Here is a 16471-nt window from a genome sequence, read left to right on the forward strand (position 1 = left end):
ACGGGTGGCCATAGTTGGCAGGTCGCGGGGTCTCGAGCTCCACCATGAAGCTCATCTCCACCAGATCTAGCCGAGGACGACGCTGTGCGGGCTTCAACTCCACGGATCCAACAACCTCCTCCATGCCGGAACGGAGAAGGCCAGCCTCTCCTTCACCGGAGGAGAGAGATAGTAGTCATGGGTGGGTGGAGAAGAAAATGGAGAGAGGGTGTCGGTTGGGAACTAAGGCGGTCATGTGGGATTGAAAAGGCAACGAGCACTGTTAAAGGAAACTAGTCTATTATCAACCCGTACTACGCATGGACTAATATTTTTAAAAGTTATCATATTTAAAAATTATTTAGAAATTAAACTCCTAGCTAATAATCAAAATTGTTTACGTAATAATTTCTTATTTTCCAATACTTCAACATAATACTTATATAGACATTTACTTATCTTTATCTAGTTGTGTTTGATTTTTAATTAGTAATTACTCTATATATTTTTTCATCCACATTCACACTTTATCATTTTGTATCGCACCTCCATACATTGTGTTTAGCATGAAAATCAATATTTTTCACCAATTCCTTGCGTACATGTATAAATGATCTAAATGATGGCACTAATCATGTGTATATATTTAACTTAGTATTTCTATATTAACAATGGTATAAATAGGTAATTTAGAATCATATATTAATTTACTTTTGGATATTTCTGTATGATGCACATTAAGATAATTAGATTAAAATTTAAATATTTACTTTAGGTTATTTTTAATAACGACATACGTTAGATACAAATTTAAAATGTCCCTTTAAGTTATGCTTTATAATGACATGTATGAGTATATTGGATGAAGATTACGGGGGTTACTTTAGATTATTTTTTATAATATCCGAGCTCGGTAATTTAGATATAGGTTTAGAGTTTATCTTTGAATATTTTCATAATGATAGTGGTGGTTAACTTTTTAAAAATATAATAGACTAATGGCTATAATTATTAGAGGTTTATAGGATTGATGTTTGATATTTTTTTATTTCTTGATCTGTCTCTTAGCGTGTCTCATGGAACTAATATGGAGTCTCCAATAAAAAAAGAGACCATGGTATACCTCTCATTTATTAAATATCCGAACACAGTACTTATATAGATATATACTTATTATCTTCATCCAATTGTGGTAGAATTTAGTTAGTATTTACTCTATAATATTTTCATCCACATTTATAATGTTTAACTTTTCACTTTGCATCGTAGGTATGTGCTTGAATTTGTTTAATGGATCCTAAGTTTGAAGTACAATTTAAACATAGAAATCTATATTCTCATCACTTCCTCTGTATCTTTATAAATGGTGACACACCGTATATATCTTAATTATTATATCATATACCAATAGTGTAAGAAATAGACGATTTAGAATCATATATATTGCTGTATATTTTTAATTATGGTGATTTGGATTCAAATGTAGGGTTACCTCATGTTATTTTTAATAATGGTATATGTAGGTAATATTGATGCAAATTTAAGGGGTCACTTTAAGTTTTTTAGGTATTAATGGTGGGCAATTTAGTTGCTAATTTAGAGGATTATTTTAAATATTATTTATAATGGTATACATGGGTAATTTTGATGAAGAATAGGGGTTACTTTAGTTAATTTTATATAATAGAAGAGGTGGGTAATTTAGATATAGATTTAGAGGGTTACTTTAGGCTATTTTCATAATGGCATAGGTGGGTAATTTTTTTGAAAACATAATAGATTCAATGACTATGATGATTTGAGTCTACCAATTAACGACCAGATATTCTGCTTTTTTGTGAGAGTCTACCTAGGTAGAATTTTAGGTAGTGTCACGTGGAGGCTTAGGAGCCTGTAGTAAGATAATAATCTCTTTCATAATCTTCCTTCTCTCTTCACCTTTCTCGGTCGATCCTCAATCTAACGGTAGCAGCACACCACCTCCCGGGTACACACCCGCAGGAGGTGATTTTCGGGGGAAAAGGCCACGCCGGGCCGGGGCGTCGCGGCCGTGGGGAACATGGCGGCAGCGGAACGTGCCCAGGCCTGTCCCCACGGCACACATGCTGTCCCGTCGTGTCGCCGGCCTCCACAGCCTGCTTGCTTTCCGAGCTGTATTGGAGTATCTGCGTAGTGAACGTAACCGATCCAGTCAGTCCCGTTAGCAGGAGCAGAAGCAGCATTATTGCCGAGATCTTTGCGTAATCCACGAGTATCGCTGTCCCGTACGTGGCCCTCCATTTGCCTTGCTGCCTGATGACACTCTGTACGTTGTTGTGCTTGTGCATCACCTCCCATCCTATCCTACTGGTCACCGGATTTGAAACAACAGAGGGGTATGATAATGGTATTACTAGTGCTAGTGGTAGTAGTACAGCACTGCCAAGCAAATAGGCTGGCCGCCTGGTGGCCGGCCAGTTGTTTATCGAGGCGATCTTTGGAGGGAATAATCACATGCATTTGGAGTTTTGGACTATGGCAGGGTCAGAAGAAAAAAAAATGCGCGTTCTCCTACGACGTAAGCGGCAGCGTGCAGGCCCGGCCGATCAGCGTCGCCAGTCTCTTGACTCGCCCGGGGAACAAAAATGAGCCACGGGATTAGGGCGGTAGCCGGGAGGGAGGAGGCAGTGGCCGGTGGAGCTCCGAGGCGGCGGGCGGTGGCAACCGCGGCGGCCGGATCCGGTGCAAGTGCAAAGGATTGAAGGAGAAACGAAACGAAGCGCCGAAGCCGAGCTCTTTCTCTACATGGACCGGAAATACTACACAGCTTGACTGCTGCATGAAATGGGCCATGCATTCGTAGGCAGCCCGAGAGAGGCCGCCTCCGGGCAGCCCTGCCTGCTCGAGCGTCTGATACTCTCCTTTTACTGGGCCTTAGAGTACAGTTTGGAAACACATGAGAGAGACTGGGCCGTTTGATCCATTCACTACAGGCCAGGCTATTGTATTGAGGCCCAGTCGTCACTTGCGTGGGCTAGTTGCATAGACATCGTCTCGAATTCTTCTTTAACTGTAAGAACCTGTTTGTTTTGTCAGTACCCGAGTGACTACCGAGAGTCATCGCACGCAGTCGCAGAACAATTTGGATCACACATGTGAATCGACCAAGATTATCACACGCAAACAATCGGCATCTTACCTTGCTGTCGGTGCGGCCGGCGACAATTATACATCCACGCCGGCCGATCCGATCGCCGTCGTCGTCTCAAGATCAGCCAGGGGACACCGCAAACTACTCGAGACAATACCCAAGTCGTCCTAGACTTCCTGGTCCTGGAGCCGTCATCAGATCTGCTTCTTCTAGCCATATACTAGACCTCCTACCAACCAGACAACCCCTCCAACCAGACTTCCCTGGAGTCGTCCTATCAGAAGTTCAGGACGTAGGGCAGTTCGCTTTGTCCGTCAACGGCGACGAGCGTGAGGTTGTCATCATGCCCGCGATCCGGGGAAGGAAACAAACAAAATGACGCCTCGCCGGCGGGGGAACTTCGCGGGCCGCGGCTGGCTGCTGGCTGGCTAGTGGCTACGATAGTCGATAGATGACGCTGGCGCTGACGCCAAGATGTGCCTGCCTACAAGGCTAGCAACGGCAGTCCTCACTAATCGGATGCACGTATGGCCCTGGCATAGGATTTGGAGGTTTCCGAGTTTGGCGGTGCTGGGACGATCCGAACATCTGATCGGGGCAGATATGCATGGCCGTTCTTGTACAAGTAGCACGTGTGGTGGTGTACTGGTGTTCATCTTCATACATGATGAAGGCTTTACACTGCACTCTCGCACAGCGCTGGTCCTCTCAGCAGCACCGATGAAGTTTGCAGGCTGCTTTGCCTGTTTCAGCAAGGAAGTTTCTCCTTCGCATTCAAACAGTCATCATGCAATTTTCTCGACGTGTCGTCTCTAACATGTTTAGTTGGGTTGCATAGAGATCTCCTGAAATGTGGTGGGGTTCAGCTCCTGCTACTAAAAACGTCAAGGGAAACATGGTATTCAGAGGACGTCAAACACAAAACCCACGAGGTTTCAGCCAGTAAATTTCAGCCGATTAAACAACAAAGTCGAAAGTCGTGATTCGGAACTAATAAAAGTTAACTAAAACATCCTCCAAAAAAAAGTTAGCTGACACGTTTCAGGCAAGTGTTATACTGAAGAGTTTCAACTGATCATACATCAAACTTGAAGCTTCGAGTAGAGTTCATAAACAAAAACCGGAAAAGATAAATACTTGAACAAAATGCTAATTTTACAGGGACATCATGTGCGTGACCAGCTTATCAATGGCCAGGCACGAAGTCCCGCCCTCGCCAGTGCACTCTTCCGCCGCCTTCTTCAGCTGGCCCGCCCTCGACCTCATCTCGGCGCCATCCCTGCCCGTCATGAGCCGGCGGATGGCCGCCTCGACTCTGCCCATCTCAAGCTCGCCCACTAGCTCCAACCCCACCCTCCACACGTGCTCCACGTACCTCGCGTTCCCCATCTGGTCGCCGAAGTAGGGGCGGCACAGCATCGGCACCCCCTCGCAGACGCTCTCCGTCGTCGAGTTCCACCCGTTGTGCGTCCAGAACCCGCCCACGGCGCGGTGGCGCAGCAACTCCTCCTGCGGCGCCCACCCCACCACCATGCCGCGCCCGCGCGTCGCGGCCTCGAACCCCTTGGGAAGCTCTTGGTGAGCGGACCCGCGGACCATGCCCGGCCGGACCACCCAGAGGAACGGCACGCAACTGCCGGCGATGCCCCACGCCGTCTCCTCCAGGTCCCGCGGGCTCATGCAGGCCAGGCTGCCGAAGCTCACGTAGAGCACCGACGCCGGCGGCCACGCGTCTAGCCACTCCAGGCAGCTCCGGTCCTGGCGCAGCAGGCTGCTTTCGCCGGCGGGGGAGAACTTGTGCAGCGGGCCGATGTCGAACACCGGCACGGCGAGGTCCTGCCGGAGGCCCTCCAGCTCGCGGCGCTCGAGCGCGTCGAACGTGTTGAGTATGAGGCCCGACGAGGCCTTCACCGCCGCCACGGCGCGCGCCATCATCTCGCACAGCACCTCGTGGCCGTCCTTGCCGATGTCCATCAGGTCGCGCACTCGGTACGGTGGCAGCTCCACCACCGGCGTGTCGAGCTGTGAATCTGCAGGGACGAAACACGAGCACGTTGATCCATGGATCACGTGGGCATGTACTTGGTAGGCTACAAACAAGTACTTGAAGAGGAGGGCGTGCCTTGCACGGGGAGGTAGCCTTTCTCGCATAGCATCGGGTAGGCGGTGAAGCACGCGAAGGAGACCGCGCTGCTGGTGCGCAGCGCCAGCGTGGGTACGCCGAGGCAATTGGCCGCCTGGAAAATCGGCAGCAGGTGTGCGTCGGCGACGAGGCACGTGACGGCGTCCCTGGAGTACTCCTCCAGGACGGCGGCGAGGCGGTCCCGGAAGGCGGCCTCGCACGCGCCGCCGATCGAGACGATATGCGCTACGACGTCCTCGATGGCGAACGGGTCGGGGCCGGACACGACGTCGGGGACGGGGACGAAGCGGTAGTGCGGGTGGCGCGCCGGGTCCGGGGCGTTGAAGTGGGTGTGGAAGACGGTTACGGCGAAGCCGCGGGCGTGGAGGACGCCGGCGAGCCGGAACATGGGGTTGATGTGGCCCTGGTACGGGAGCGGGAACAGGAGCACGTGCCGGTGGCGCCCGCCGTGGTTGGCGTTGCTCTCTGCGGCCATGGTTGGCGCCGGTGGTGGCGTCATCGCTTTGCTGAGTGTGAGCTGTGCCGTGTGAACTGTGAAGGCAAGTATGGGGGAGAAACGGTAGCCAGTAGGAGGAGAGTACACTGGTACGGGCAGGGCGAGATCAGCGGGACCCAGCAACAACCTACGGCCAGTTTGTCCTTGACGGCCAGTGAACGCTGCTGCTCTGTTCTCTGCTCGTACAACCTACGGGGTTGTCAGTGGTTTGTGTTTGCAACCAATATTTTTTTTAAAACTTATTTGCAACAACATATAATGTTGGTTTTAATCCATCGTAAACATGCTTGGCTATATTATATACTACAATATCGGATATACATTGTAACTCAATGTCTTCTTGCTCAGTCAACCGGGGGAAAGTGGGTGGAAAAACCCTTTTGCATACAAAATGCCATAGGAGGGGATTAAAACTTGTCGTAATGTACATATGGGTATTTTAATCTTTTCCTATCAAATTTAACACGGTAATGACATAGAAGGTATAAAACTTGGAGGTGGTGTCAAATAAGGAACATTAAAATTTTAGATGTCATGTAGGGAATTGGTCTATCTTCTAATGTCTTAAGTTTGAGTAGGACACCCCTTCTAATAACTCAAAAAACGAGAAAGTATTTTTGTTGCGACGTGAAACACGCAGGCTGATTCTGACGGATATCGTTCGGTCGTCGGCTGATCGAGTTGCCTCTTGTGTCTTTTTTTTTCTTTCTTTTTTTGCGAGCGAGCGCGTGTGTGTTTTGAAGAACTTTTTGCGCGTGTGTTGGGTTACCAAACGAGCTGCCTGCCGGTGCCGTCACCCATCGGGGCATGCCGACCATGACGCGATCGGCAGGCGTATCGCTATTCTATTTTGCGGAACGGCAGATGATTCCATGAAGGATAAGAACATGATCTCGATTCCCGATCACCTGTCGGGCTGTCACTCCACGGATCATGTGCATGCGCGGATGCGCCTGTGTCTCGTGCTGACTTTGTTTTGTCGCCCCCTCCTGACAGCGCATCTTTGCCATTGTTTAAGTGTAATCTTCCAAACATACCGATTAGCCATGGCCGGCAAGGAAATATCTTAACAATTTAATAAGATGTTTAAAAAAGATAAATTCTTCCATTTTAAAATGCCTTAAGTCCGGAATTTGCACCGCCAGGGACTGAGGTGTCCCCATAACACACCAACCACAAATTATAAATTGTAGGTTCCAAAATAATATGAAAACTTGAAAAGTAGAGCCTACTTAGTCGAGCCACATACTCCATCCGTTCTAAATTGTAAGTCGTTTTGATCTTTTTAGATTCGTAGATATTATTATGCATCCAGACATACGCTATATTTAAATGCATAGCAAACTATGCACCTATAAAAGTTAAAACAACCTGCAATTTGAAATGGAGGGAGTATTTTAGTTTTAGATGACTGTGTGCTGATGAACTTGTCATTCATCCGACTGTCGAGTTATACTCGTTGCGCAACATATTTTGAAGAAATTAAATCATTTTTTTTCAGAAATTCGACTAGAGATGACTTCTATACTAAAATTTCAGTTTTTGAATGGGATGATTGTTTTTAAATTTTGTGACTGATGGTTTTAAATTTCTTGCGTTTGGTGACATTTGAATGCCGAAATCCATGATTCGGAACAAATAAAATCTGACTGACAGACTGACAACACACCAAGCTAAGTTTCAAGTAAATTTCACACTCAGGCCTTGTTTAGTTGCCCGATTTTGGACAACCAAAATCACTGCGCTAGCACTGTAGCATACTGTAGCGTTTCGTTTGTATTTGTGAATTATTGTCCAAATATTAACTAATTAGGCTCAAAAGATTCGTCTCGCAAAGTACAACCAAACCGAACAATTAGTTTTTGATTTCGTCTACATTCAGTATTCCATGTATGTACCGTAAGTTTGATGTGATGGGGAATCTTCTTTTTGCATAGTGTCAAAGTTGGGATTTTGGGGTAACTAAACAAGGCCTGACCTCTGAGATTAAGTGAAAACTTTTAAGCTTCGAGCAGAGTTCAGGCATTAAAAACACAAACTATGCACTTCGCCAAAAGTACTACTTCTACAGGCTACAGAGACATCATATGCGTGACAAGCTTATCAATGGCAAGGCACGACGACCCGCCCTTGCCGGTGCACTCCGCTGACGCCTTCTTCAGCTCGCCGGCCCTCGTTCTCATCCCGGCACCGTCGCTCTCAGTCATGAGACGCCGGATTGCTGCCTCCACGCTTCCCCTCTCGAGCTCGCCGGACACCTCGAAGCCCACCTCCCACACGTGCTCCACGTACCTCGCGTTCCCCATCTGGTCGGCGAAGTAGGGGCGGCACAGCATCGGCACCCCCTCGCAGATGCTCTCCGTCGTCGAGTTCCAGCCGTTGTGCGTCCAGAACCCGCCCACGGCGCGGTGGCGCAGCACCTCCTCCTGCGGCGCCCACCCCACCACCATGCCGCGCCCGCGCGTCGCGGCCTCAAACCTCTCCGGCAAATGGTTCTCCGCGCAGCCGCCGACAAGGCCCGGCCGGACCACCCAGAGGAACGGCACGCAACTGCCGGCGATGCCCCACGCCGTCTCCTCCAGGTCCCGCGGGCTCATGCAGGCCAGGCTGCCGAAGCTCACGTAGAGCACCGACGCCGGCGGCCACGCGTCTAGCCACTCCAGGCAGCTCCGGTCCTGGCGCAGCAGGCTGCTTTCGCCGGCGGGGGAGAACTTGTGCAGCGGGCCGATGTCGAACACCGGCACGGCGAGGTCCTGCCGGAGGCCCTCCAGCTCGCGGCGCTCGAGCGCGTCGAACGTGTTGAGTATGAGGCCCGACGAGGCCTTCACCGCCGCCACGGCGCCCGCTATCATCTCGCACAGCACCTCGTGGCCGTCCTTGCCGATGCCCATCAGGTCGCGCACTCGGCATGGCGGCAGCTCCACCACCGGCGTGTCGAGCTGTGAATCTGCAGGGACGAAACACGAACACGTTGATCCATGGATCACGTGGGCATGAACTTGGTAGGCTACAAACAAGTACTTGAAGAGGAGGGCATGCCTTGCACGGGGAGGTAGCCTTTCTCGCATAGCATCGGGTAGGCGGTGAAGCACGCGAAGGAGACCGCGCTGCCGGTGCGCAGCGCCAGCGTGGGTACGCCGAGGCAATTGGCCGCCTGGAAAATCGGCAGCAGGTGCGTGTCGGCGACGAGGCACGTGACGGCGTCCCTGGAGTACTCCTCCAGGACGGCGGCGAGGCGGTCCCGGAAGGCGGCCTCGCACGCGCCGCCGATCGAGACGATATGCGCTACGACGTCCTCGATGGCGACGGGCGCGGGGCCGGACATGCCGTCGGGGACGGGGACGAAGCGGTAGTGCGGGTGGCTCGCCGGGTCCGGGGCGTTGAAGTGGGTGTGGAAGACGGTTACGGCGAAGCCGCGCGCGTGGAGGACGCCGGCGAGCCGGAACATGGGGTTGATGTGGCCCTGGTACGGGAGCGGGAACAGGAGCACGTGCCGGTGGCGCCCGCCGTGGTTGGCGTTGCTCTCTGCGGCCATGGTTGGCGCCGGTGGTGGTGTCATCGCTTTGCTGAGTGTGAGCTGTGCCGTGTGAACTGTGAAGGCAAGGATGGGGGAGAAACGGTAGCCAGTAGGAGGTTAGTACACTGGTACGGGCAGGGCGAGATCAGCGGGACCCAGCAACAACCTTCGGGGTTGTGAGGGTCAGTTTGGTTCCCTTTACTTATTTTTAAACAAGTGTCACATCAATATTTAGATACTAATTAGGAGTATTAAACGTAGACTATTTACAAAACTCATTACATAAGTGGAGGCTAAACAGCGAGACGAATCTATTAAGCCTAATTAATCCATCATTAGCAAATGTTTACTGTAGCAACACATTGTCAAATCATGGACTAATTAGGCTTAATAGATTCGTCTCGCCGTTTAGCCTCCACTTATGTAATCGGTTTTGTAAATAGTCTACGTTTAATACTCCTAATTAGTATATAAACATTCGATGTGACGGGTGCTTAAATTTAAGCACGTGAACCAAACCAGGCCTGACTTGTGAGTGGCTGTTTGTCCTTGACGGCCAGTGAACGCTGCTGCTCTGTTCTGCTCGTACAACCTACGGGGTTGTCAGTGGCTGTTATGTGTTTGCAACCACATTTTTTTTAACTTATTTGCAACCACGTATAATGTTGGTTTTATTCCATCGTAAACATGCTTGGCTGTATTATATACTACAATATTGGATATACATCGTAACTCAACGTTGGTTCCTTATTGCTCAGTCAACCAGGAAAGTGGGTGGAAAAATCCTTTTGCATACAAAATGCCATAGGAGGGGATTAAAACTTGTGGTAATGCACATATGGGTATTTTTGTCTTTTCCTATCAAATTGTGTCATAGAAGGTATAAAACTTGGAGGCGGTGTCAAATAAGAAATATTAAAATTAGATGTTATATAGAAAATTGGTCTATCTTCTAGTGTCACGCAGGGAATTTTCTCTAGTTAAACACGTCCCTTCTAATAATTCCAAAACGAGAGAGAGTATTTTTGTTGTGACGTGAAACACGCAGGCTGATTCTGACGGATATCGTTCGGTCGGAAAAAAAATTAGACGCAGGACTCCTGCAACCGAGTCTTGGTGCAGGACGGCCTCAAATCACGACGCGTGGGCAGCCTTCCCGATCGAACGCCCGCACCCCTCGCGCGGAAGACGAGCCATCGCTGAAGAAGAAAAAAATAGACGAGCCAGGAAGACGAGCCCCTCGCGCGCGTGCCTCTCAAGCCGGCGGAAGACGAGCCGGCGCTTAGCAGGGCTTCTCTGCGCCTGCAGGAGCTCCTCTCGCCTCATGGCTCCAGAACGAAGGGCTACAAAATCTGTTGCCACAGCTTCTTTAATTCGTTTCACAAACAAAATCCGGGATATTTCATAATCTGAAAAAGTTTAAATCTAAAGAGTGGTATGTGGAAGTGATGTGTACAAAAGAATGACAGGTCTATGAAGTGTGATGTGATCCTCAAACAATATAAATGAGTTACATGGTACCAACTCACATAATACAAATCCAAATAAAATTATGTGTAACACAACAAAGGTTACATGCTTTCTTGATTTGGCATTCCACCAAAATTTAATTTTTTAACAGCCGGCTGTAATGTGGCAGCTCGATCAACTCCAAGTAAGAGATTTGTATATCCTCCTTGCACATAAGGAGCACCCACAGTTGAAGAATCTCTGTACATATTAAATTGTGGCATTATGGTATTAGCATAGCCACCTTGGATCAATGGAGCAGCCATGGATGAAGATTGTCCATACACATCATTTGCAAAGTTTGGCATCATACTGTTAACATCCTTTTCACCATCATTAAGATCCTGTACCAAATCAAATATGAAAAGTGGATATAGTCCAACACATATGACTTACGATAAATAGTTGCATACGAGGTATTCAAATATGAAAAGTGGATATAGTCCAACACATATGACTTACGATAAATTGATCTAGATTAGCACCTTCATATACTTCGGATCTATTTTCTACTGCAGTTATTGAATGTTGTCCTATATTCAAACATATCAAGTTAACTATACTGGCATATAATAGATAAAAACATGTAGAATTGATATGAGTAGTACCTTTCTTTTTACCACTTTTCTTTTTGTTCCTTTTATTCTTTTTGTTGGGGGGAAATATTAACGATCCCCTAAGACACCACTTAAAGAAACAAACACAAAGGCCCAGGCCCACCGAGACGTGATCAAAGCTCCGTCTCGCCCGATCAAGACGCCAGGATCGGGAACGCCCGACCCCCCTCCGCAAAGTTTCCGCCTCGCCCGACCGCGATCCCAGGGTCGGGGGCGCCCGACCCCTCGCCACGGAGTTTCCGCCTCGCCCGACCCCAAGCGGAGGGGTCGGGCGCGCAAGGGCCCACGGGGCCGGGATCTCCCTCGGGTACGGTCCAGATGGGCAAGACAGACAAAATCCTGTGGGTCCCCCCGTCGGCCTCGCCATAAATGTGCCGCAGGATGACGGAGGGTAGGGCGACCGCACCCTCCACGCAACCCGGCGCAAGTACCCGCGCACGACCACTCTGTACAAGCTACAGTGCCGGCGGCCGGCTCCCATTCGCCGCAGGGTACTCATGGCCTGCGCCGACCGGAGCAAAGGAGAGAGCGGCCTATCCTCGGGGCCCACACACCCTCGGGTCCCGCACGTCCAGCAGCACAGATGTGACGCCCTCCCTCTCAGCAGCCATCACCCGAGCAGCGGCATCCACCGTCCTCCCTAACGGACGTTGAGGAAACGACGGAACGCCCTCATCATGATCTGGCACCTACGAGCATCGAAGTAGCTATATGCAGGGAGCAACAACACTTGGCACACGGCGACCTCCTCCTCCGGCATGCGCGCCAGCACTCGTCAAGGGCCGGCAGAGGCATCGGACGCCATAGGATCTTGCTCCTCCTTCTTGCCGTACCTTTTACCATTCTACGCTTTACTCTTTACAGTCCTTTTTTACCCGATCCCAACTGTAACTCCGGCTACCCCCTTGCGATATAAAAGGGGGAACCCGAGGCCGGAGAGGGGATCGATCGGCTTCTTCTCCCACAAGCCATAGCACACAACAACTCTTCCTGAGAGTGCGAGCGCCAAAGAGACTTGGGACCAGTCCCTCTCTCGTTCATCTGTAACCCCCTACTACAGACCCCCGCGTGGGCAACACGACCATCCTCGATACTGGACGTAGGGCTTCCTTTGCCCGAACCAGTCTAAACCCGTGTCTCCCACGCAACCACCTGAGGCTTACGCGCATAAAAGAAATTTACTAGTCTAAAGTCTTGATCCGCTGATCTTGACAACGACAGTTGGCGCGCCAGGTAGGGGACCTTTGCGCGTACATTCCTAGCCTCAGATGGCCAACTACGATAGCAGCCTTGCTCCGGGCTCCCTGATCCGTTTCAGGAGCCTGGACTTCCTCGCCACCGGGGAAGGGATCGAGCTCATCCCTATCCTCGTCCTACCCGCTTGTCCAGCTGCCCTCGGCCCCGCCGCCAGGACGGCGGCGAGCGGCCGGTCGCCTACCGGAAGGACCTCACCAGAGGGACAGCCCTTCGGGCTACGCAACGCCACGGGGGCTTACGGTCGCCTCCTAGCGCGGTCCTTGGCCACGCTGCCCGCGAGCAACGAGCTCGTGGACGTGGCGAGGACAATCTCTGACGCCGGCTCCAGCAGCGGGAGTCCCCACCCCTCGCGCGAGTGCCTTGTGGTCGACACGCACTCCGAGGGGTCCAACGGCGATGGTGCCGAGGGGAGACAACGGGTTCCCCCCTCGCGCGCCGCAGCTACAACTGGAGCTCTACCCAGGGCCCAAGAGTGCTCTCAGCAACCAGAGGCGCACCCGGGCGCTAGCCAAGAGGTAGAGCACCCCCACCACGAGGGGGGAGCGCGACAACGGGCGCGCAACGTCCAGGAACGCATATGTGCGGACGGAGAGCGTCCGCAGCTCTTTGCCCGCGCTAGCCAAAACGTCGCCGCCGCGGCGGTGCTGCTCCGCCAGCTCCCCGAGCCAGCAACGCCCGAGGAGCGGCGGGCATGCCAAGAGATGCGCAACCTGCTCGAGTGCGCCGCCGTCCAGCAGGCGGAAAGTTCAGCGTCTCGGCGACGCGGGCAGAACGCCAGCCGGGCAACCCTGGGCGCGCCCCCGGAACGGCGGGGGGAATCTGTCCATCAACCCCCTCCGGGGGCGAATCAGGCCGCGTCCGCCCGACGAACCCCGCCACCCGCGGTAGGCGAGGCTCGATCCGTCCACCAGCGCGTTGGCCTCGTCCGCGACGCCCGCGACACCCTGAACGCGCGGAGACGCTCCCGCGCGGACAGGGGGGGACGGGGCAGATCGAGGCTACCACGTTCACCGTGGCGGGCGCTACGACAGCGGGGAAGACCGCAGCCCGAGCCCCGGAGCGGCTGGGCCTCGGGCCTTCTCCGCGCGCATCCTAAATGCGCCCTTTCCGCCGCGCTTTAGGCAACCCACGAGTGTAGCCAAATACTCGGGGGAGACAAATCCTGGAGTATGGCTCAGCGATTACCGGCTTGCATGTCAAGCTGGCGGGGCGGACGATGACCTGTTCATCATCCGCAACCTACCCCTTTCTCTGGCAGACTCCACGCGAGCCTGGCTAGAACATATCCCCTCGGGACGCGTTCGTAACTGGAACGACCTGAAAGAGGTTTTCGTAGGAAACTTCCAAGGGACGTACACGCGCCTCGGCAACTCCTGGGATCTCCGGAGCTGCCGTCAGGGGGCGGACGAGTCCCTCCGGGATTACATCCGACGCTTCTCCAGGAAGCGCACCGAGCTCTCCAACGTCGCCGACGCTGACATCATAGGAGCCTTCCTAGCAGGGACCTCTTGCCGGCCCCTCGTCCACGAGCTAGGGCACCGAGGCCCGCGGACCACGGAAGAGCTCCTCAACATCGCCACTAGCTACGCCTCTGGCGAAGAGGCTGTCGGAGCGATCTTCGATCGTTCCAAAGGCAAGGCGAAACGGGAGGAGGACGCCGACGAAGGCACCTCCAACCGCCAGCAGAAGAAGAAGGGCAAGCAGCGGCGTGAGGCCCCCCTAGTGGCCGCGGTCGAGCGCAAGCGGGGGCAGCCGCCCCCCGAGGGCGCTCCCGGCTTCTTCGACAAGCTGCTCGAGGGACCGTGCCCGAACCACGAGTTCCCCGTCAAGCACGCCTACAAAGACTGTAACCTCATGAAGAGGTACTTTGTGGGCAATCCGGTGAAAGGTGACCGGAAGCGGAAGCCCGACGAGGAAAAGAAGGACGACGAAGAGAAGGAAGATGGCTTTCCTAAGGTTGACGGCTGCTTCATGATCTTCGGGGGCTCCGGAGCGTACGACACCAAGCGCCAGCAAAAGCTGGAGCGCCGGGGGGTCTACGCGGCCGAGCCTGCAACTCCGGTTTTCCTCGACTGGTCCGGGCCGGCCATCACCTTCGATAGGTCCGACCACCCTGGACGCGTCCGGCATCCGGGGCGTTACCCTCTCGTCGTCGACCCCATCGTCGGCACGACGCGCCTCACCAAGGTACTCATGGATGGGGGCAGCGTGTGGCGGAACCACCTCGAATTAGCTTGATTAAGCAAGGTTAGGCCGCCTAACATGCGACACTCCTGCCTAACTCGGGCTAACACGAAGCGCCGTCGGATTTCATCCGATTTAACCACTTAAAACAGGATCGAGTTCAGCAAACCCACACGAGGTGAGCGGTTACAGAGAATACAACGAGTCCACTGAGTTAAACAAGTTTTACTCATTTTTGTTCAACCATAAAGTCCGACATTAGGGTTTACAAAACAAAGATCAACAGAGAAAAGCTAGCGGAAGACTTCGTCGGGGTCGGTACGTCCGGGCGAGGCCAACCAGAACATCACTGAGTCCTCTCCTCGCCGTCCGAGGAGGGGTCCCACTCAACCGTCCAGCCTGGCGGAAGCTGGGGCGGCCAAGCGCAAACAAGGGAGGGGTCGGGAACTGCAACTTCACCTGAAAAACAGGAGCCACAACAAGGCTGATCTACTAAGCTCAACAAGACTTAACCGGGGAGGAGCCAACTACTCTACCAACTAGACATGCAAGGCTTCTTGGCTGAGGGGTTTGTTTTGCCAAAAGCACTAAGTAACCAAATTTTCAAGTTTTAGCTCCGGTTCTAGATTTGCTTACCATTCTAAGTTGTGCAACCTATTCTAAGCAAAACATCGAGCCAAACAAGATGTGTAGATACAACAACAACATTGCCATCATCAGATTCCTCATTTACTCAGGGTGACATAGCGATCAAGTAATCTCAAACTGTGAGAGGCAGACGAATCGATTCGAGTTCTTTAACCATGCATGGTGAACCTAGCCCCACGACATCCGCGCACCCGGAGGTCGCTTCCTGTGTCGGCCTTCCCCATCAATCCCCTAACCCGTGTCGGGCCCATTTCCTTTGGTGCAAGGTTCCACAGACCCGGCCTCTGCCGTCCTGTGACTACTCATTGCCACCACGTGCGACAAGTAGCAGGGGAAACTCCGTTCCAAGAACAATGGGGCGACCGCTCACGTCTAGGTTCAATCAGGTACTAGGCTTCCTCATCCCATACTAAGTATGAGGCTAGTACTTTCAAACACTTGATCACGAACACCACCACTGTCGGGCCTTAGCAAGTTTTCATAGACAGACGGGGCAACCATCCGACCACCAAAGAGTTACCCAAAACCCTGCCCCGTCCACCGTCCTTATAGTTGTAACAGGAGAGTAAACATGCAACTCCTACAGCTCGCGAGTGACAGGAAATCACTCGACTTTTACCGTTTTCCTAGTTGAGCGATGCGGCTACTCGGTCCAACAGCTAGTGTTCATATCAAGGGTCACTAAGTCATGCATCTAGGGTTTCACACAACTCCTAGACGTAAATGCACAAACATGCTACAGAAGGCATGCGCAAGTCTGGTAAAACACGTAGGACTTTGATGCAACCGGGGCTTGCCTGCAAGCAAAGGGAAAGGAAGATGCTCGACTTCTGGGGCGACTTCGGCTTCCGCGGGCAGGATCTCGGCTTCAGCTTCTTCTTCGGGCGCCGGGTGCAGCTCGTAGAAGCCGTCAGCGAGATGCAGCTCTACACGAATGCAATGCAAGGGTTAGCTTAGACAGTTAGTTCAACAGCACACTGGCTCTCCTGAG

The 16471-nt window shown here is 52.2% G+C and overlaps 2 protein-coding genes across 2 annotated transcripts; both read right to left on the reverse strand.

The window, feature by feature from the left end:
- Positions 1–4128: 4128 nt before the first annotated feature.
- Positions 4129–6096, reverse strand: LOC117836591 (DIMBOA UDP-glucosyltransferase BX9). Its single transcript, XM_034716053.2, has 2 exons — positions 5232–6096; positions 4129–5139 (listed from the first exon to the last, which is right to left on the reverse strand). Exons 1-2 carry the CDS (start codon positions 5749–5751, stop codon positions 4265–4267), a joined length of 1395 nt encoding a protein of 464 aa, XP_034571944.1. The 5' UTR covers positions 5752–6096; the 3' UTR covers positions 4129–4264.
- A 1611-nt stretch (positions 6097–7707) lies between these two features.
- LOC117836590 (DIMBOA UDP-glucosyltransferase BX8) lies at positions 7708–9430 on the reverse strand. Its single transcript, XM_034716052.2, has 2 exons — positions 8788–9430; positions 7708–8695 (listed from the first exon to the last, which is right to left on the reverse strand). Exons 1-2 carry the CDS (start codon positions 9305–9307, stop codon positions 7821–7823), a joined length of 1395 nt encoding a protein of 464 aa, XP_034571943.1. The 5' UTR covers positions 9308–9430; the 3' UTR covers positions 7708–7820.
- Positions 9431–16471: the final 7041 nt, after the last annotated feature.

The sequence above is a fragment of the Setaria viridis genome, chromosome 9, assembly GCF_005286985.2.
Source record: "Setaria viridis chromosome 9, Setaria_viridis_v4.0, whole genome shotgun sequence".
Lineage (NCBI taxonomy): Eukaryota > Viridiplantae > Streptophyta > Magnoliopsida > Poales > Poaceae > Setaria > Setaria viridis.